At 38.0% G+C, this 23,600-nt stretch overlaps 2 protein-coding genes across 4 annotated transcripts in view; both read right to left on the bottom strand.

The window, feature by feature from the left end:
- srgap1b (SLIT-ROBO Rho GTPase activating protein 1b) overlaps nt 1-23,600 on the bottom strand; it is a 97,929-nt gene that overhangs the window by 12,241 nt on the left and 62,088 nt on the right. For all 3 annotated transcript variants that reach the window (XM_065265777.2, XM_073814914.1, XM_065265779.2), the window contains exon 8: nt 10,617-10,718. In XM_065265777.2, the coding sequence (XP_065121849.1) occupies nt 10,617-10,718 (102 nt within the window). The remainder of the gene's footprint in view (nt 1-10,616; nt 10,719-23,600) is intronic.
- On the bottom strand, nt 14,393-20,841 carry LOC135747117 (uncharacterized). The gene is made up of 5 exons (XM_065265780.2): nt 19,361-20,841; nt 19,131-19,250; nt 17,071-17,151; nt 16,908-16,964; nt 14,393-14,541 (listed from the first exon to the last, which is right to left on the bottom strand). The coding sequence occupies exons 1-5, from the start codon at nt 20,709-20,711 to the stop codon at nt 14,393-14,395; spliced, it is 1,758 nt and encodes a 585-aa protein (XP_065121852.1). The 5' UTR covers nt 20,712-20,841.

Genomic DNA, 23,600 nt, shown 5'->3' with positions numbered 1-23,600 from the left:
GATGCTTCAAGGATTCTCGATGTGTAATTTTAACTAAGATGCAATAAATTGCTTTCTTACTCACATCCTCGAAATAATCCAATTCAGGAGTCTTAAAAGTCAATATGGAATCCACAAAATCCCCTTCATCCTCCTCATTTATGGCCGGGAGAATTCTCATTTTTGGAAAAAAACTGACCATCACTCCTGTCTTGTGTTTGTCTCCGTTCTATCCAGGTCCTAAAACCACTTGGTAATGCATGATATATTTCCTCCTTCAGCTTAGAAACAAGACGCAAGGAATTGAAGCCCGTCATCTCTTGAAGAGTCTCGACAGATTTCCAGCCCTGCTCACCCAAAAGATGTCCAAGTTTCCGAACACCATTTTTCAACAAACATCTCCTTACACTGACCGAAGACAGCAATCTAGTCTGGATCAATGGGTTAAAAAACAGTGGTTCTTCTGAAATCCAGTGTCCTACATCATCCATGTCTCTTTCCACTTTGAAGACAGCTTTCCATGTTTGCATCATAGACTAATAAAAAAGTGGGAGCTCCGACAGGCTTACGTCTTCCAATTTTATTAAAAACAAGTGTTTATCAAATCCAAGACCTCCTGCCTTCTTCAACAAGACATTTGCTGTTTTGGCCCAGACGACCTCTTGGTTGTAAAGGAGTCTCTGTACAGCTTGTATCCTAAAGGCCCGGATCCGACTTCTCACATCCACCAAGCCTTGACCACCCTCCTGAATTGGAAGATAAAGGGCAGCTGCACGGATCCAATGCTGTCCGTTCCAGAAAAAGTTCACCAATGTCCTTTGTATCTTTTGAATAAGTTCTTCTGGTGGCTCCATAGCAATAGTCCTGTGCCACAACATGGATGCAGCGAGATTATTAACAACCAGAACTCTACCTCTATAGGACAATTGTGGCAATAGCCAATTCCATTTCGACAATTTGGCAGACACCTTCTCCAGCAAACCCTCCCAATTTTTCTTTTGAAATTGGTCGTTCCCCAAATAAACTCCTAATAGTTTTAATCCATCCTGTCTCCACTCTAACCCACCTGGGAGTTGAGGAAACCCTCTACCTTCCCACCTACCAAAAATAAGCCCTTCGCTTTTAGCCCAATTTACTCTTGCAGAAGAGGCTTTTTCATATAGACCAATAGTATGATTTAAAATTCTAATATCCTCTTGATTTGTAATAAGAACAGTTATATCATCTGCATATGCTGATAAAAACAATTTAGAACTGTCATTTGAATTAGGAATCACAAATCCTTTAAGATTATTTCTCAATCTGCATAGCAAAGGTTCAATAACCAAACTATATAATTGCCCAGAAAGTGGACAACCTTGCCTAATGCCTCTGGACACAGATATCGGTTCACTTAGTCCACCACCTGCTTTGACCATGACAAAAACATTACAATATAACAACTGAATATACGATATAAATCTCTCGCCAAACCCAAATTTTTTTAAAACACTAAAAAGATATTCATGATCTACGCGATCAAACGCCTTTTCTTGATCCAGTGACAGAACTCCAAGATTTATATTATATAACTGACTCATATTAAATACATCCCGCAACAAAAATATATTGTCCATGATAGATCTTTCAGGTATACAATATGTTTGGTCATTGTGTATTAACGAGTCTAAACAACATTTAAGTCTATTTGCTAAACATTTAGAGAATAATTTATAATCAGAACATAACAAAGAAACTGGTCTATAATTTTTAAGAAGACCCAAGTCCCCTTTTTTTGGAAGCAGAGACAAAACTGCTCGACGACAACTTGTGGGAAGAGTTTTGATTCTAATACATTCTAAAAACACCTCATACAAATCCTGCCCTAATATAGACCAGAATTTTTTATAAAAATCTATAGGCAATCCATCGATTCCAGGGGAACGTCCAATGTTTAACTGTTGCAAGGCTTCAGTGAGTTCATTAAAACTAATAAGAGTATCCAGTGCCTTTTTTTGTTGATCACCAAGTTGAGGTAAATCCTTAAGCAAGTCATCACCACATTCAACGTCACAACTTTCTGCACTATACAAGTTTTTATAAAAATCTTTTGCTATATTTCTCATTTCAGATGGATCTGAAGTTACTGATCCATCATGACGACGAAGATGACACATTTGCTTTTGATGAGCACTTTTTCTTTCAAGATTAAAAAAGAAGGCACTTGGAGCGTCCATGTCTTTGATCGAGCAAAATCTTGCCCTTATCAATGCCCCTTTTGCCTGCTCATGCAAAAAAGAGTTCAGTTCTTGTTTCTTCCTTTTTAAAACATCACAATATCCACCTTCATTGTTAGGATCAAGATTTTTTTTCTAACAAATCAATGTCCTTTTGTAGATTTTTAACTGTTGTTTTAACCATTGTTGATGTATGAAAAGCATAATTCTGACAAAGTATTCTTATATTCACCTTTCCTACATCCCACCATTGACAAAGATCCTCAAATAAAGGCTTTTTCAACTTCCAATCATTCCAAAATACTTTAAAAGTTTCACCAAAAAAAAACATCATGTAATATTTTCACATTCAAATGCCAGTAGTAATTACATTTCAATGTCTTTTTTACATTTAAAACCAACATGATCATGTGATGATCTGAAAAACCATTTGGATAAATACATGCATCCATTACTTTGTTATTCCAAACATTATTCATATAAAATCGATCTAATCTTGCACCAGAAACTCTATTGTCACACACTTTCAACCATGTATACTGTCTTATACCCATATTTCTTGCTCTCCACACATCAGTTAATTGATTTTCATGCATAACTTTTAATAAAGTGAGAGCTGATTGACTGTGAGGTTCCTCCCCATTCCTATCAACAGTAAAATCTGTTGTACAATTCCAGTCTCCCCCTACCACAAGACACACATTATTATCATACTTTTTGCAATACATTTCCTAATTTCACAAAAAAATCTTGCCGCTCTGTACCACTATTTGGGGCATAAACATTGACAAACACAAACACAGTACCCTCATACTCAATCTGTACTAATAATAATCTACCTTCCACCACCTCTTCTACATTTAAAATATTAACATTCATATTTACAGAGAATAAAATGGCTACCCCAGCACTATTGTTTGTCCCATGACTTAAAACAAACTTGCCTTTCCACCACATACCCCAAACAGTTTAATTCTCTTTATTAGTATGTGTCTCCTGTAAAAATGAAACATTTATATTTTTTAATTCTAATAAATTCAGAAACCACTGCTAATCTACCCCTGTCTCTTCCCCCATTAATATTTAATGATCCCACCCTCAAAGCATCCATCAAAGAATAGAAATATAGAGTGGATAGAGACAGGAGGAAGACAGCAACAAGCCACCACGTGAAAATTATTCATTTTGATTTCTTGTGAGAACAAGTTTATCTTTCCTTAATTTTGTTACCATCTTCTTCAATCTAAATCTCTTCTTTTTTATCTAAAGCCTCATAGCTAGCCGTTCTTTGACACAACAGCACTGATGAAATAAATTTCTCCGAATCCGGAAAAAAATCTCTCACATCAACAGTCTTACCAAAAGTTGCATCTAGAAAATCATTAATCTCCTGTAACGTATACACCTCTCCTGCTAATTGCGAACCCATATCCGAAATCTCAGAGAGCGTATCATCATCTTTCATGTCCAAATCACAATTTTCATCATGCCTTGAATCGTCATCATTTACATCTACCACTTCATCATACACTTGTTCATTCACGTTGTCATTTATTACACCATTTCACTTAGTTCTAATTCGGTAGCATCTTTGTCATTTTGACCACTTTTGTTTTCCAACTGCTCAACAGATTGAGCCTCACGCTCCTCAACAACAGAAAGCAGCGCTTCCTCTGGGGAATTAGCCACGACGGGCCGAAGTACCCGGTCGCGCATTTTCCCCACTAGTCCCAGCTTTATGCGGGCATGATAGTCTTTTATGACCCACATCCCCGCACTCAAAGCATTTCAAGCTTCCAGCGTTAGCATAAATCATATAAGACTTTCCTTCATGAACCACTCTAAAAGACACATCCAAGTCTGGTTCATTCAGAAACATAAACACCTGTCTTCTAAAAGACATGACGTGTTTTAACGCTTCGTTCTTACAACCAAGTGGAAGTACTCTGATCGCGCTAGCAAACTTTCCATAACGTGAAAGTCCCCGTTCAATTTCATCATTAGAGAAGGGGGCACGTTAGATATTGTTACCTTTTTAGTTGGAGCGACAAGAGGTGAAACTGTAACAAACTCTCCACTTACCACAATTCCGTTGCTTAACAGGCGGTTTACGTAAGACTCGTCATTCACAAAGACTACCACGGCCTTATTCATACGGGAAGCCGATGAAATTATTTCCATACCCGATCTCCTCTCCAACAGCCATTAATACATCCTCCACAGTCACACCACTAGCAGGAACACACCTGATGCCATGGCGAAGTGAAACAGGTGGCGTTGCCCCTGCCGAAGCAGACGCCATCCTGCTTCCAAAAAAGTTTACTAAAACTCACTGATAACTATATTGATGTTGCATCCAAAGTATTAGTAAAATAAAAGAAAAAAAGAATAATATTAGTAATAGACGCAAAAAAGGTCCAAATAATCGCTCCCCCCCTCGTGAGAACCCTCACACGCACCCAAACGCTCCCAACACGCACCGGAAGTGAGTGAGAGAGAGAGAGAGAGAGAGAGAGAGAGAGAGAGAGAGAGAGAGAGAGAGAGAGAGAGAGAGAGAGAGAGAGAGAGAGAGAGAGAGAGAGAGAGAGAGAGAGAGAGAGAGAGAGAGAGAGAGAGAGAGAGAGAGAGAGAGAGAGAGAGAGGAGAGAGAGAGAGAGAGAGAGACTTGACTTTACATGTCCTTTAATTTACATTAGAGCAAACCCTGAGTACAGTCAGCACTTAGAAACACACTTTGTAGATATATATTAAAAACAATCTTTAAAAAAATAAATAAATAATACCTAGCTGTAAATAAGCAATACAACAGTACAAAAAACAGTAATCCCAAAAACAAAACAAAAACATTAATTACTCAGACATTAATTTGTAAAAACACCATCAAGCTCAACTTCACATAGACATTGGTTAATACCCCCATTTATATCCGAAACTTTCCAGATCATCAATCAACTTATAGTACGTATACTCAATGTTAATACGTGACTTAATTAACCCCTTAAAAACAGAGAGAACATCGGTCGAAACAGTACCAAGAATTTTCCTTTTCTTGAAAGCCAAATCGCCAGTTTTGCTTGCCCAAATAAAAAATTAAGTAGAACATGTACTTGCATTTTATTTCTACTATATTTTGGGCCATAGATAAAAGACATCATTGTGAACTCTTCTCCCAAAGTTTGACAATACTCTTCTATTTTTAAAAAAAGTATTTGCAATCTCTCACACTCAGAGAACAAATGGAAAACAGTCTCTTGCATCCCACAAAAAGGGCACTCCCCCCCTACCTGTGGATCAATGTGTGCTCTGTGTCTGTTCGTAGCTATTATACCATGCACTATCCTCCATTGAAGATCTCCTGTCCTTTTTTCAATGGGAGGTTTGTACAAGGTCCTCCAGCAACCCCTAGGGGAAAAAAACTGAACCAAAAAACTCCTGCCATTTGGACTCCTTTGTATTTTCAAGCATCCGTAAGTGATTTTTCTTCACACACAGTACATACAGAGATTTACTTCCAATGCCACTAAAGAATCCAAGTTCTGGTACTTTAAAAGTCAACAATCTTCCTTCTGTTTCCTGCCATTCCCCAGTATCAGCTGTAACATCCAGCTCTGGGAAGTCCATATTGTGTTCCTCTTCAGCAGAATTCTCTAAAGACAGTCTGTAGTTCAGTGGTAGAAAATCATGTATCTGCGTCAGCAGTCTCTCTGCCACCCTGATGGACCTCATTCTCAACTTCGAGGCCAAAGCCTCCGCAGTAATCCATCCATCCTCATACAGTAGATGCCCGATCTTTATGATCCTCGCAGCACACAACGATTCTCTGAGAGATTCAGACTTAAAAATATCCAAGTCCAAAGCAGCGTTAAAAAGTATTGGTTCTTCTCTCCACCACAGTCCTTTCAGATCGTTTGTCTCTCGAGAGACTTTGAAAAGTGTCCATGTCCTTAGCAATGATCTATAGAAGGGCGTTAGTCCAGTTAAATTCACTTTGCTGGTATCCATTAGGAATAAGTGACGGTCCAGTCCTAAATTCCCAGCTCTTCTCAGAAGAGCACGGGCCACACCGGCCCAGCTCACCTCTTCCCCGTAGAGCAATCTCTGTGCCGTCTGTAGTCTGAATGCTTGAACTCTAGATTTAATGTCCACCAGTCCTTGCCCTCCCTCATTAGTGGGCAGATACAGAACCGATGCCTTTAGCCAGTGCTGGCCCGACCAAAAAAAGTCTACTAGACATCGTTGTATTTTCCCCACCAGATCATCTGGAGGCTCTAGAACAATCATCCTATGCCAAAGGGACGAAGCCACCAGATTATTGCAGATCAGGACTCTTCCCCTATAGGATAGCTGGGGTAGCAACCACTTCCAGTGAGACAACCGAACACACACTTTCTCCACAAGGCCCACCCAATTTTGTCTCTTATACTCATCCGTACCCAAAAATACACCTAAATACTTAAAACCATTTCTCCCCCACTGTAAACCACCAGGAAGTGAGGGCTTTAAACATTCTTGCCCACACCAAAGAGCATTGCTTTTGCTTTTAGCCCAGTTTACTTTTGCTGAGGAAGCCTCACTATAACACAGTAGTGCTTTTTCTAAAAACTGCACATCATTTTGATTTTTAATTAAAATTGTGAGGTCATCCGCATAAGCAGAAAGCTTAATGGGTTCCAAAAAATCTGTTGTACTAACTCTCAAGCCTGTAAGTTTTTCTCTCAGTCTGCACAATAAAGGTTCAAAAGCTATACTATATAGCTGGCCAGAGAGGGGACAACCTTGTCTAATCCCTCTTTGTACTTTAACCGGTTGTACTAAGGCCCACCAGCTATTTTTATTAAGCATGTAGCCCCATGATAGCAGTAGTTTAATCTTTGAGATAAAATTTTCCCCAAAACCAAAAGCCTTTAAAGTTTCAAACAAGAAAAACATGGTCAACACGGTCGAAAGCCTTCTCTTGGTCCAGAGACATAAAACCCAAGTTAATATTGTTATTAGAAGCAAACTCATAAGTATCTTCTTATTAGATGTAAATTTATCTATAATAGATCTATCCTTTATACAATATGATTGATCTTTGTGAATAATTTCATATAATACTTTGTTTACTTTGTTTGCTAAACATTTAGATAAAATTTTATATTCAGAGCATAAAATAGCGACTGGCCTCCCATTCTTCAACAAAGTCAGATCTCCGTTTTTTGGAAGCAGTGTTAAAACTGCCCTCTGACAACTCACAGGTAAAACCTCTTCACTAAACATTTCTGCAACACTTTCAAAATAGTCAGAACCTATTATTGACCAAAATTTTTTATAGAATTCAGTAGTTAGGCCCATCTAGACCCGGTACTTTCCCAGAGGACAGTTCCATTACAGCAGCAGTTATTTCATCAAAAGTAAGTTCAGTTTCTAAAAATTGCTTCTGCTCAGCGGTTAAGGTAGGAAGATCTTGTAACAAGTCATTTCTACTTTCCTCATCCAACATATCAGCAGTAAAGAGGTTGGAATAAAAATCCACAGCGAGTTTGCGCATTACTGCTGGATCTGAGGTGTCACGACCATTAACGTCCTTAAGACAGTACATCTGTTTTTGCTGTCCTCTTTTACGCTCCAAGTTAAAGAAGTACGCTGTTGGAGCGTCCATGTCTCTAATTGTTAGGAAACGACTCCTTACCAGAGCTCCTTTAACTTTCTCATTTAAAAAGGAGCCCAGTTGGTTCTTTTTGTTAGTCCACAGATCCTGAAGATTCACATCATTATTCCCATTCATATTTTTCTCAATGTTTATAATTTCCTCCTCCAAGTCCTCTAAAGTCTTTTTCAGAAACATGGAGGAATGGGTTGTATGCTGTTGGCAAAAAGTTCTTATATGCACTTTTCCAATTTCCCACCATTGTATTATGTCCTCATAAAAACATTTCTCAGTTTTCCAAGTTTCCCAAAAGGCTTTTAAATGTATCACAGAAATGCTTATCTTGCAATAACTTGTTGTTAAAATGCCAATAATAGCTCTTGTGAGCGCGTTTTGCTAAGGTACATTCTACTGTAATAAGTTTGTGATCAGAAAAAGACACAGGAATGATTTTTGTATTTATAATCCTGTTTTTCATATTTGATGATATGTAAAATCTATCCAACCTTGCTCCAGAAATCGTACTACCACTGAAATGTACCCAAGTATACTGTTGTGTTAATGGGTTGTGTTCCCTCCACACATCTGTTAAGTTTAGAGCCTTGACAACATTAGCCAAAACTAAAGCTGACTGTGCATGGGGTTCTTCACCATTCCTGTCTTTCGTAAAATCTAAGGTACAGTTCCAATCACCCCCTAAGATAATAAAATCTCCTTCCTGCTGTTGTTTCAAAAAAAATTCAAGTTTAGCAAAAAAAGCCAGTCTATCTGCTGTGATATTCGGAGCATAGACATTTACAAAAAGAAAATGGAAACTATTTATTTCAGCCTTTACCGTTAATAATCTCCCTGTCATCACTTCATTCACTGATATAATCTTAACTTTAAGTGCAGGGGAAAAAAGCACAGCCACTCCAGCACTAAAATTAGTGCCATGACTAAGAACTCTCTGTCCTGGCCACCATAAACCCCAATCAGTCTCATCTTTATAAGTGCTATGGGTCTCTTGCAAAAAAAACAATACCCAAGTTCTTTAGCCTTATTATTTCAGATAACAGCCCTTGTTTTTTCCCCTCCCTCATTCCATTTACATTAAGAGATCCAACCCGCAAGGTCTCCATAGGAAAGAGAGAGAAAAAGAGAAAACAGAAAAATAGTAAAGACAGAAAGACAGTCATTGTGATTATTTATTTATTTTCCCCCCCACTTTTCCAATTCTTCTAATTGTAGTCAAGTGTTTTTTAAGGCGGAACCTTTTTTGTTGAGAGAGTTCATTATAACTACTTTTCTTCCTAGCCCACATAACGGAGGAAATGAATTTATCAATATCTGGGAAATAATCACTTACTTCAATGCCTGCTCTTCCTTTGGTATTATCAAGGAAAGAGTTAATCTGTTCGAGAGTATATAAATCCTTTTCATCTCCCTTAGGCGTATCTGTCCACTGTTCATCCTCTTTACTACCATCATCAGTACATTGTGACAAGTTCATCAACTCATCAACCATATTTTCCACTGCACCTTTAACTCCACTCAAGTTTTCAACATCACTTTGATCAGTATCATCACCTTCACTTACAACTTTGTCATCCACATTACTACATCCAGGTTTTTCCATATCAACAATATTAGTATTAGCTTCACTCACCTCTTGCTGCTTTGTAGTTTCATCACTAGCGTGTTTATCTTGTTCCTCGGATCTCTGCGTGTCTGTGTTGCTTGCACGACGCTCAAAAGTGTTTTCTCCAGTGCTAACCGTGGACACGCGTTGTAATGTTGAATCTTTATGGGGACACGCAAATCGCTTATGGCCTAAATCCCCGCATTCAAAACACTTCATGCTTTCGGTACTAGCATAGACCATAAAGGAACCTTCTCCATGGACAACTCTAAAAGAAGCCTCTAAAGTTCTCTCTGGAGAACTTAGAAACATATGCACTTGCCTTCTAAACGAAAGGACGTGTTTTAATGCGGCGTTTTTACATCCGAGAGGAACTGCTCTCATCGGGCTTGAAATTTTGCCGAATCTCTGTAGTTCTTTTATAATTGCATCATTTGACACAAAAGGTGGAACATTAGAAATTATAACCTTAGTTGTTGGAGTGGATAGCGGAGTTATAGGAACAAAAGTTTCTCTTACCCATAACCCGCTCACCGTCAAAAGATTAACAAATGCCTCAGTTTTAAAAAACACGACTATCGCCTTGTTCATTCGTGAGGCCGAGACAATGTTTTCCGCTCCTACTTTTTCTCCTATTACAAGGAGTAATTCCTCTACTGTCACTCCGGGTTCGGGCACACACCTGCACCCATTCCGGAGAGACATATCCGGCGTCCCTTGAACTTGGACGGACGCCATACCGGCGACCAGCAGTCGCGGATATGCTCAAAATTTACTTTTACCTTACAGTATCTTTTTTAGACCAGTGAGGGGAAAAATAAAAATAAAAGTGTAGAAAAACAGCGAGAAATGATGCCAATCACTCTCACAAATACAACGCTCTCCGCAAACGCGCTCCCACCTTCCCAGACTCCCAGCATGCACAGAGAGAGAGAGAGAGAGAGAGAGAGAGAGAGAGAGAGAGAGAGAGAGAGAGAGAGAGAGAGAGAGAGAGAGAGAGAGAGAGAGAGAGAGAGAGAGAGAGAGAGAGAGAGAGAGAGAGAGAGAGAGAGAGAGAGAGAGAGAGAGAGAGAGAGAGAGGTATGCATGTCATCTCATTCTTTATCCTCAGTCGGGGAACCACAGCTGCCTCTGTGCTCATTCGAGAGGAAGGGATTGTGTATGTTTGTACCTCCTCATTTTCAATCTTCAGTGTGGATAGGCGAGACTGCAGCTGTTGAAATCTGAGAAGCAGCTCGGCCTGCACCTGCGGCAGTGCGGTGATTTGACTCACCTAAAATAAGGAAACATGCTTATTACAAGAACCATCAAATCAAACAGTCACCTATGATTACAACATTTGCTTTGACTTTTTCAAACTGTATTGACAGGGACAGTGGATAAAAAACAGACAATAGCCCTATTCGGAATGGATTAGTTTTACAGGGGGACCTCTGAGAAATCGTGTTTCTCAGACGTCCTCTGTGTTTTTAATCCTGTCCGAATTCCAGAGCAATTTACCTACTGTTTTTCGCCGAACTCGGGGTCCTCTGAGAAATTTAATCCCGTCCGGATGCAAGTGTTTGCCCGCAATATCTTTTGAAAACGCGGTTCATTTTGTGTTTTGACCAACATGATCTGCCGTAAAGTCTTACCAACGCGCGTATATTGTATTTCGGCGAAATAAAATAATTAAATCAAGACGAGCTGAATATCAAACACTGTTAAGACTAAACACTGTAATATCAGTAACGTTACAAGGTAAGAAACTCCATTAATGTTAATTAATAAAGATAATAAATTGTTATTAATCATTATTTCTTCATTTCTTTGGGTTTATTATAAGCAGACAGTTATATAAAACATGTAGGCTAATGTTACTTTAGTAGGATTTGTATATTTTATTTTGATTTGTTAAAATTACATTAACCCTCTGGGGTCTAAGGGGTTTTTAGGGCCCAGGGGAAGTTTTGGCATGCACTGACATTTTGTGCTTTTTTCAGTTGCTTAAAAACATATTAATGGCAAAAGTCTCATAACACCGTGTTCAGCACAACATGTATGTACATTATTGTATTTTTGAGAGAAAAATGTTTATGCGTGGTTTTTGAAAAAGCTAAATATTTAAGTTACTGATATAAGTCCACAAAACTCATTCTAAACATGATTTCCCAAGACTTTTCAAAACAGGATCTAGTAGTCTAGAGTTTTATCTTGAAAAATTATGTGAAAATAATTCTGCCTACTCATTCACATAAAACTATATATTGATTTACAATTTCTAAGATACTTTTGCTTGGGAAAGACCGTATGCGTGGAGGCAGGAAAGCTCCTAAATAATCAGTGATTGACAGCTGAGAGACAAAAGAGTTGCATTATGAGCCACATAATGAGCCTTGTAGGTAACTTTCTCTGTAGTAAAACCATGATAAGGTTTACTTTTCAATATAATGTAAATATACACACACACACACACACACACACACACACATACTTGCTTTTACTACTGGGTGGGGACACATGACATAATGCTGCCTGGTGGGAACCACCCTTTCTGAGGGGTCTACAGACAAGGTAGAAACTGGTCCACACTACATTTACAGTCGTTATAACAGCCATCACTTGTAAATTTGAGCCTGACCCCCAGAAGGCTGACCTGACATTTAACAAACTGCTGGGGACCCAGTCAGGTAGAATTCCCTCCAGGGGACCTATGATGTAATGTTTTGATATGCAAATGAATGACGTCACTGTGTGTGTTAAAAAGGTTAACAATGGGGACCTCACCTCAAGCTTCTTAAATCAGTATCCTGATACAGGTCAACAGGTGCTCCCTGCTAACACTGTAACATTTGCTGAGTTATGCAGCTGTTTGCCAGTAACTTGCTGTAGATTTAAAAGATTGTTATTTACTGGCAACAGTTTTTTCAAAGATAAATTAACATTAAACATTTCTTTAGATTTTGGTGCTTTGAATGCTTTGCATGATGCTGTTATTTTGTGGTTTTATTCTGTAAAGATGTTAATGTTTATTTATCTTTGAAAAAATTGTTTTACAGATACAAATAAGGTGCTTCTTTTTCATGAGTCCAACATCTAGCCATGTAAGAAAACACAACAAAGTGTCAAGTACCAAAAGCCGTCCATGTTAAATCTACATTTCAAGTATTTAAGTATATTATACACAATTGTCCCATATTTTTTCTTTGTGAAGTTGGAAACCCTAGCTACCACTTATCACAAATGTATTGCAAATAGATTAAATTTCAAATAAAATAAATTGCATTCAAATAAATTGTCATTTGGAAAAAAAGTACTTCTTTTATTTATCACACTTAGATATCTCATCGTACGAATACAAGTGCAAACACAGATGTCTCACTGTACGAATACAAGTGCAAACACAGATATCTCATCGTACGAATACAAGTGCAAACAAAGATCTCATTGCACAAATATAAGTGCAAACACAGAACTAATTGTACTTATACAAGTACAAAAACTTCTCTTAGAAAACACATTGTACAAATAAAAGTGCAAAAAAAAAATTATTCGTACAATGAGATTTCTACATTTTTGGACTTTTATTTGTACGATGAGTTTTCTAAGAAAAGTTCTTGTACTTGTATTCGTACGATGAGATTTTGAAGTACAAAAACTTCTCTTAGAAAACTGCAAAAACTTAGAAATCTCATCGTACGAATACAAGTGCAAACATAGATCTCATCGTATGAATATAAGTCCAAACACAGATATCTCATCATACGAATAAGTGTGCAAAATCTTCTCTTAGAAATCTCATCGTACGAATACAAGTACAAAAACTTCTCTTAGAAAACTCAACGTACGAATAACAGTGCAAACACAGATATCTCATCGTACAAATAAGTGTGCAAAAACTTCTCTTAGAAATCTCATCGTACGAATACAAGTCCAAACACAGATATCTCATCGTACGAATAAGTGTGCAAAAACTTCTTAGAAAACTCATCGTACAAATAAAAGTGCAAAAATGTAGAAATCTCATCATACGAATACAAGTACAAAAACTTCTCTTAGAAAACTCAACGTACGAATAAAAGTGCAATCACAGATATCTCATTGTACGAATGCAAGTGCAAACACAGATCTCATCGCACGAATATAAGTGCAAACACAGAACTAATTGTACGAATGCAAGTACAAAAACTTTTCTTTATACGTTGAGTTTTTTAAGAAAAGTTCTTGTACTTGTATTCGTACGATGAGATTTCGAAGTACAAAAACTTCTCTTAGAAAACTGCAAAAACTTAGAAATCTCATCGTACGAATACAAGTGCAAACATAGATCTCATCGTATGAATATAAGTCCAAACACAGATATCTCATCGTACGAATAAGTGTGCAAAAACTTCTCTTAGAAATCTCATCGTACGAATACAAGTACAAAAACTTTTCTTAGAAAACTCAACGTACGAATAAAAGTGCAAACACAGATATCTCATCATACGAATAAGTGTGCAAAAACTTCTCTTAGAAATCTCATCGTACGAATACAAGTACAAAAACTTTTCTTAGAAAACTCAACGTACGAATAAAAGTGCAAACACAGATATCTCATCGTACGAATAAGTGTGCAAAAACTTCTCTTAGAAAACTCATCGTACAAATAAAAGTGCAAAAATTTAGAAATCTCATCGTACGAATACAAGTACAAAAACTTCTCTTAGAAAACTCAACGTACGAATAAAAGTGCAATCACAGATATCTCATCGTACGAATGCAAGTGCAAACACAGATCTCATCGCACGAATATAAGTGCAAACACAGAACTAATTGTACGAATGCAAGTACAAAAACTTTTCTTAGAACTTAAAAGTGCTTGATTTCCCTGAAAAAAAAAGGAATAATCTGACCTGAGACATTACATTTTCTTTCTTTTCTCACACTCTCTCCTGAATGCTGTTATTCGGTTCTTGACATAAAACTTCACTGATTTCCAGGTTCTGTTTTTAAGCAATTCCGGCGCTGACCTGATGCAGTCTTCACACTGCCAGATGTGATGCAGTCTAAAAGTTTGTTTTCAACTGCCTTCACCTCCTCTTCTGTCCACTTTCTTTTGGGGCATTTTGACAAACCTAAAAATGAAAATAATTTTACATCAACTTTCAAGAAAGATAATAATTTTACCTCAACTTATAAGAAAGACAATCTTTTGCTTTACTTTAAAAAAACTGAATGTAGAGTACAGTACAGGGGTAATGTACACTAGGACATCGGCAGTCAATACCAAGTAGGGGAGTACCAGACGTTACTATTGAGCAAGGCTTTGAACCGGTTCACAGAACGAAAACGAAAACCAGAAACTTTTAATGTATTGCAAGGAACAGAAACGAAACCAGAAACTTTAAAAATATATATGTTCCGGAACAGAAACGTTTATTGAAAATAGTGGTAACCGGTTAATAACGTAATTTTTTCCGTTCTTTGACAAGATTTCTGTGTAATGACTTGTGGAAGTTCACTTCCGGTCGTTGCCGACTCAGAGAATTGAGAAGCTTGCCACCAGCAAGTACAGTGTTTCTCTCTCGTTGTGTTCAGCGCCTCAGCAGCACACGCTCCTCCCCTGTTGCATGCAGCGCGCCTCTCTCACATAACAGTGAAAAGTATTTTAACTCCGCGTTCCTCCCGCGTGTACTTTCTTTTTTGCATAAACTTCAACGTTCACAGATATTACTGACAGAGAAGATGGCTGATCGAGTTCATCATGAGTGACTTAACAAAAGGTTAGCATTACCACACATACCCATTCTGGTGTGAGTCTGTGTCCAAGATCTCTTCCTACCTATGATGCATATGCACGTGTTCTGTAGTAACAGCAACCGTGTATTCTCTCATATTTCTGTATTTGCATACAATAAAACTACCAATCGTATTTAAAATAAAAAAGCGCTCAAAACGCAACAACACCGATGAGAAGAGCAACATCAGTACAGCCTCAATGTAAATGTATGATGATTTTGCGCGTTTTTAGCAGCAGTTAAAGAGCTGATTTGATTAAACAAGTAGTTACTGGGTCGTGGGACGTTACTAGGTTGTGTTAAGTCACTATTTCATAGACAACAGAACAAATAATCTGTAAAAATAGCATCCAGTTGTGTTAAATGCAATATAATGTGACAGATCACATGGTAAAACACGACGCAATGACGCCACATATATGCTAATCGGCGTGTGACGTCATCACCACCACAGTCTCTAAAAATCCTGTGGGAAACACTAAAGTAGCATAATCAAGCCCAAGTCTCTAATGCTCAATCATAAGAGGTAAATATTGTAGGCTACCAAGTCTCTCAAGATGTTTGTTTTAAAACTAATTAGTGGTGTAACGGATCCATTCCATACAGATCACGACCCACAGTTCAGCTTGCATGTGATTCGCGGATTAATACACAAATTTAAATAGGGTGAAAGTTGATGATTTGCCTATGCCCTTCAAAGATCAGATCTCTTGATGTATAAACTTGAGAGGGAGTTGCTCTACTGTATCTCATACTGTAGTCCAGTGTTTCCCAATCCTGGTCCTCGAGGCACAGAAAGTTTTAGATGTCTCCTTATTTAAAACACCTGATTCAACTTATCAACCTCCTTAAAAAATGGTAAACATGTCTCCCTAACGAGCTGATGAGTTAAATCAGGTATGTTAAATAAGGAAACATCTAAAACTTTCTGGCAGGGGGGCCTCGAGGACCAGGATTGGGAACCACTGCGTGTAGTCCATTAAAATAAGTGGCGAATATAGCACTGAAAAACAACTTAATTTTCACTTCATGTGGAGCGACTGTTTATGCTCCATCTTCTTCCCAAAGCGACATTTGGCATTCGTCCTCCATCTATGTGTGTGTGCGTGTTTAAGTGCACTCAACGAATGTAGGCATGTCAGAATTACAGTTATGCCGCTTACATAATGTAGCCTTTTTTAATGTTTGATGACAAGATAGAGACTTAAGGAAAATTATGTAGACTAATAATTTAAATTAAATGTCCTTAATGATCAGCCTACTTATTTAGTCCCACAGCTGACATGGAACGTTATTAACCGGTTCGGGAACTTAATTTTTTTGTTCTAACCGGTTCAGGAACGCCAACTTTAGGGTTGAACCGAAAACCGGAAACGTTAAAATACTGTTTGTGTTCGGAACTAACCAATTGGGAAAAAATTCTGGTTCAAAGCCCTGCTATTGAGGCCTATGAGATTAAATTTTTAGTTCTCATTTGTGTGGATAACCAATCACAACAGACTGGGCCATCTTCATTTACAGAGTCCTTTGAAAAATATTGAACAATGTGGTGATATACAATGCATGAGAAAAGTGTTTTTTGACTTTGGATGCATGTAAACCTCTAAAACAAAATTAGGAGCCTTTCAAATACAATAATAGGGGCATTAACTTTAATTAGGCAAGTCAGCAATTAGCAGTGCAGTGCAGTCCTGACTGTTTACCTGAGTTTGAAGTCGTCGCTCTCTCCTTTGCCGACTTGCGGGCAAATGAATTTTCTTCTGAAAGAGAAAACAAACACTTTAAAATTAAGCCGTACTGTAACCAAAAGCTTCAATAATGATGATTTCAGGCAAGTTCATTTCCAGAGCACAGGTTTGACTTTACCTGTAGATGTTGAAGGGGACTGACATTGCTTCTCTTGCTGTGGCATTTCCCTCAAAGACTTGGTGCCAACTGAAGATTCCGCTGAAGGACACAAAAAAGATTTTGACTATTGTAAAAAGTAAACAATTAAATACAGGTTGTACTAGCCAAGACCATTTAGGGATGGACGATTTGACCTAAAATCAAAACCTCGGTTAATTTAACATTGACATAGATTACGATTAATTAACTATTATTTTGCCTCATAGTTCACTGAGAAGGTTTGAACTGTAAATATGCTCAGATAGTAAAGGTGGGATACATTTTTCTATTGAAGGGGAATATTTTTTATTTGAAAAGAATTTTGAGAAAAGAACAAAGTATTAGTTGTTAAGGTTATTTATTGAATTTATTGAAGATTATTGTGTTATATTATTCATATAATTTTTTTATTGCTTATTTGTTGCACTGTTTTATACAGTTATATTCTAAAACTAAAATAACCTTTCAGTTTACAGTGTTAGATTTGTGGCTTGTTTTCTCTCAGGAAAAATAAATAATATTAATGTCTTTCAGATAATAAAAATACTGTAATAAAAGTTCACTGTATGTATTTGTTCATGTTTTATACAGGAATAAGTCTAAAGCACACCATAAATTAATTATATCAATTCATACAGGGCTAGTAGTACGTATAGCTGTATATTATACTGATATGCACACCTAGGTATCGGATCAGTACTCTGTATCGGTCGATGCCCTGAGCCCACATATCTGGAAGAGAAAAATAGTATCGGAACATCCCTAAAGTAAAATCTAACAATGGCCTACTAAGAAAGACCAAAGCAAGGGCACTGTCGTAGTCAAGCAGAGAGATAACCATGGGAAGTTCCAATGGCTGTGGCCTGAGTTGGCTGGTATATTGACGTGGTCAGAGAAGGACAACTGGTCAGTCAGTCATGACACCCAGGTTTCTTGCAACAGATTTGAAATCAGGTCACCATTCTGAGAGAGGAATTCATAGACCTGTTTGAAAACCAATCTTTTGATAGCCTCAGATAATGGGAAATGGGAATAGTGAAACTAGATGATATTTCTCAACTTCAGCAGGACTAAGGGAAAGGGACTGGGTTTTTTCCGAGCAGGGGAGTTACCAAAGCCAGTTTGAACACGGTAGGAAATGTTCCAAAAGCTATTGAAATATAGAAGTGTGATTGCTGATACAATGATAAATGTTATGGCTTAGGTGATGGGTAGTAAGAATGGGGTCCAGCAGACAAGCAGTAGTATGGCCAAGTCAATGAGCGAATGATCAAAGTGATACGCAGTTGATGGGGAAGAAAAGTTGTCCCAGAGTAGCTTTAAGAACTGCTTACTAATGGGTGCCACTTTTTTCAGTCAAGAAAGAAGCAAACAGATCAACTGAGAGGTCAGTGGTTTTGGTACATCATTGTAGAAAGCCATTTTTTCAGCACTAATGCTGGATGAGAAGCAAGGTAGGAGTGAAGGGTTTAAGTTTTCTGACATGTTCTCTCTGCAGCTCCAAGATCAGTATGCAACTTTAAGATTATATTATTCATTCATGGGTGAGGTTGGTTTGAGGGAGCAGGTTTGGTGGAGAGAGGACACAGCCTGTCCAGACATAAGCTTAGTGTAGGGCAGAGAGATTGTGTGGCATCATTAACCTTTAGTGAGGAAAATGTTCAATAGGTAGAGTGGAGGTGACCAGTGAAAAGTGGGTGGAAGGCAGGTTGCAGTAGAAAAACCAGTAGTGAAGGAACAGAGGACTGTTCCAGGAGGCACACAATGAACTGAATGAAACCATGTTCAGAGGCGTAACCATCAGTGACCATTAGGCATTCTAGGGGCACAGCTTGAGTGAGAATGAGATCAAGTTCCTTACCTGCTTTGTAACGGCTGCAAACCTGTTTTAGGTCAAATGAGCATATCAGGGACAGCCACAGAGATTTTTATAATACAAGAGCAAAATCTAAATCTTTATTCTTAAACCCAACCAAAGCAAACACATAATAGGTTACTTGTTAATGCAGGAATTTACATAAAATCACAGAGGACCATACCTATAGATGTTGAAGAGGACCGACGTCGTTTTTTTGGCTGTGGCATCTCACCCTCACTTTCTTCATCCTCAGTTTCAGAAACATCAGTTTCAGAAACATCAGTCTCTACATTCACTTTCTCTGCAAAAAATTATACAAAAACATTTGTTTTAATGCACCGTATAAAGTTGCACAAAAGAGATGTTACTGAACAATACAGAAATTTTGCTCTTGTACATATGTGTTATTACCATTAGGATCAAGGTTAATTTCATCAAGGTTTTTCCCCTTGAATTCTGATACCCTTCCCTGTTCAAGGGCCATCAGCACCTTGCTGATCTTTGCTAGTTGTAACGTCCCTTCAGGCAGTCGGTAAAAGTTTCTATGAACTCTTATATCATGTCCCATAAAATCTGCCAATTGGTCCATATCAGTATCTCTCAGATTAAGCACTGTAGAAAGTGTTGCAATGTGTTTCCGCAGCTTTGTGGTTTTTAGAGTCTTTGGACGTTCAGCTCCACACTGGTAGGCAACCTTCCTGATGCAATCCGTGCCTTTGTAGTATGATGTCTCAGTCATGGGTTTTGCGAAAAAAAAAAGATTTTCATCATGTACACCACATGCTTGACGATTCTTTACAAGTAGCTCCATGGAGTCCAGCATACTTGGGGTCAGGAGTATTGGCACCTTTCTGTCTCGCTTGCCTCTAATTTCAACACGTTGGAAATGCTGACAGAGCTTCTGCTCAACTTTAGATAAAGCAACCGCGACATCAGAATGCAAAACAGATGTGTTTCGGAGAAGATATGAATTCAACTTCATTTTCGAAACTTCTCCTGCTCTCCTGCGATTAAACACCATTACATCACACAGAGTCACTTGAGCAAGATTTGACCAGTTCTTTTGACTTTTCTCAAGTTTTAGCTTTTCTTGGTACAGTTTAGTTTGCTTGCTGAGATGGATGTGCATTTTCTTAACATCCTCAGTAAAAGGAAGAAGCTCTGGAGTGTTCCATTTTGCTTCATTAAGTGTCTTCAAGGCTGAGGCTGACACCAATTCATTCCATTTTGTGGTATACATTTTCTTAAACATTTTTACCTTTTGGACAATGTTTTCATCTCCTGCAATCATTGCTTCACATTCTGCAATATCTGCCATTTTTTTTAGGTTGTGCCCCAGTTTTAACGCCAAAGACGGAATTGCAAAGACCTCATCTTCTTCTCGGTATCCCGCTGTATCTTTAACGGCCTTAATAACATCATAGAAGTTTTTGGGTATGAAAAAGTCTTTAATACTCTGCAGTTTTCCAACTTTTCTAGCAGATACCAACAGCCTTCCAGCCTCACGCATTTTAGTTCTGATGTATTCATGCTTGGTTTTGTCGTTCCCCATTTTGTTGCACAAGTGTTCTCCAAACTTGATGATGCATGCATCACTTTTAACCACGTGCGTTACTTCATCTTGCTTCATGTCACTGATCAGTTTCCATAATTTTTTTGTTACTCCTTCAGGAACAGGCTCTGCATAAGCACAGAGTGCTTGAACTCTGGATCTACCTGGTTTTGTGACCTGGCACTTCTTGGCTAGGTTACACCTTGACATATGCCTCCAAAGTGCTTTTCGCCTGAACAGCCCTTGGCAATTCAAACAGTGCAAGTAGTCCTTAAAATTCACGTATTTAGCAGTGGATTGTTGACGTGGCACCAACACTCCTTTGCCAGCTTTTAGAACATTTGTGTTGTGTATAGGGATGCAGCGATTAGAGATTTTGTGGGTACGGTTATAGTCTGAGAAATAATCACGGTTACACGGTTTTCACGGTTATTTTGCATTTATTCATCTCACAACACTAAAATGCAAAAAATCACAAAAACACACTTTGGAATTTAAACTGTTAGGTTTTGCTGCCTTTTGAACAAGAAATAACACAGCAACCAAAACAAAATAGTAATAATTACTCACAAAAAAAATATCTTGTTGGTTTTTGACAGACTTAAATAATAAAATAAATAATAATAAAATTATAAATAATAAAATCACCATAAAAATAAAATTAAATAAAGTCTTTCTTCTCTTTGGAGTTTAATACAAGCTACACATTAAGCTATATTTTCCTATAGAAAACAAATAAAGGCTGCTCTACCTTTGTCTGAAGGTCTTTTTTGTAAAAGTGTTTTACACAGTGTGTTTTTTCTTTTGTACCCGAGTAAAGAACTTAGAAACATGGTAAAACAAGTAATAAAATAATACAGAACAATGGAAATGAATAAAAGAAACAAGATCCACATCTCTGGAATAAACAATGAGGTAGCTATGCATTTCCTTCTGGAACAAAACAAGGAGTCAGTAGCTGCAGCCAGGACCCACCTACATCACAGCCTTTTTGTAAATTGAACATATTTCATTTCTTTCAGTTCATATTAAAGTGCAGAAACGTAAGCATGTTAACATTCTCAGTGCTTAGTCTTGACCTCTGAGGAGACAGGATATGGCCACTTGCACTGAAAACCCTTTCGGAGGGCACACTTGTAGCAGGGATACAGAGATATTTTCTGGCCACTTTTGAAAGCATCGGCATTTGTTCCACATGTGCTTTCCACCAAGCCAATGGATCTGCATCAGCACTAATTGAAGGAAGTGACAAGTAAAGTTTCACCTCTGAGTCAAGTTTTTCTTGGACTGGCATTGCATGTCCTGAAGCTAGTGACTTATTCTTCTTTGCACTGGTTATTTGCTGTAATAACCCAGACAGGCTCTTCTCTTTTCTTTTGGTGGTGGTGGTGGTGGAGAAGGTGCTTGATGTGGTTGCTGCTGTAGGATTTTCTGTGTCTGGAATCTCTGGATGTGATGCAACAAGTGCCATTGCTTCGTCACTGCATGCCTTAACTGTGTCATCCAGATTCTCAGTAAAGTTTCCCTTGAACCTGGGATCCACAAAACTGGATATGTTCATAACATTCTTCATTTCCTCTGTATATCTTGCCTGCATTAACAGGTCTTCTCTTATTACACGTTTCATTTGTTTAGTGAGACTGCAGTCTTCCTCTTGATCTTGAAGTATCTCACTGTTAATGTGCTCCAAGACTGGCATCAGGGAGGAAAGTGTGACTTGTTTCTCTGATGCCAGGACATCAGTAAAATCATGGAGAGGACAAAGGAGCTGGCTTACTTTCTCCAGGACAGTGATGTCATTGTCTTTAGGCATAAGATGCCAGGTGTTTCTGTCTCCTGCTAGCACCCCACAGATGGCTTGCTGCTGTTCCAAGAACCTGGAAATCATTTCATATGTGGAGCCCCATCTGGTGGCCACATCATGTATCAGTGAATGTTCAGGGATGTTCAGTTCTGCCTGCTTTTTTTGAAACTCACGTTTCCGTTTCCAGCTTCGAGAAAACCCTTGGACCAAATGTCGGCATGCTCTGATAGCAGATTCTACCCTTGGTATCTTAAGAACTTTGGAAATGGCCAAATTTAAATTATGACCAAAACAAGGAAACCAAACACAGGAAAATAATTCAAAGGCTTTCCTCATGTTACTGGCACTGTCTGTTGTAATTCCAGAAAGACTCTCTTTCTTTATCTGCCAGTCCAGGAGCATGCTTTCCATCATTTCTGCGATATGCTCTCCCGTGTGGTCTTCTGGAAAATAAAGAGTCTCTAGACAGTGAGATTTAAGCTTCCAATCAGCAGAAATGTAGTGGACTGTAAAGCTCATAAAGGGTTCTCCTCCACCACCAGTGCTGGTCCACAAATCTGTGGTTGCACCAAACCACACACCCTCTACCAGCTGTTCCTCCACACTTGCTCTTACCTCCTTGTACATGGCTGGGATTTGGTTTGTGGCGAAGTAGGTTCTTTTTGGAACTTTGTATTGTGGCACTGCCTTTTTCATCAGTTGAAGAAATCCAGGTTTTTCCACAATCTGAAATGGCAGCATATCCTTGGCGATGAAATAGGCCACTGCTTTATTCAAATCCTGGGCTGGTTTTGAAGTGGGAGCATAGGTCACACACTTTGCAAAGGATTCTGCAACAGTTGGTTGCTGAACTGCTGCTGCAGGACTGCCAGTCTTAATCTAAAAGTAAATATAAAATTTAAAAAAGAAATATAAATAATCCAACAAGTAAAACTTTGACTGGAATTACCTCACTCAAGATGATTTTCTATATTTAATTACAAATGCACTGAGAAAAAAAACTTTTCTAAAAAGTTTTCTTAAAATGAAATTAGCATGAATTAAAATTATTTTCATTTTAAGAAAACTTCATTCAATCATGTTGAACTGGTGTAGCCTATAATATAATTATGTATATATAACAACTTCACTTTAAAAATCACTTTAAGAAAACTTAATTCAATGTGCAAAGATTTTTTACAGTGTGTATTTCTATCATATTAAGAATTATTGTAAGACTATTGTCAAAATCTAATATAAAGCCCTTTTAATAACATATATGACATTATAGTTACTATTAAACCAAACTGCATGCT

Source organism: Paramisgurnus dabryanus, chromosome 1, assembly GCF_030506205.2.
Source record: "Paramisgurnus dabryanus chromosome 1, PD_genome_1.1, whole genome shotgun sequence".
Taxonomy (NCBI): domain Eukaryota; kingdom Metazoa; phylum Chordata; class Actinopteri; order Cypriniformes; family Cobitidae; genus Paramisgurnus; species Paramisgurnus dabryanus.
The sequence above is the reverse complement of the archived record's forward strand: the minus strand, read 5'-3'. Positions and strand labels throughout refer to the sequence as shown.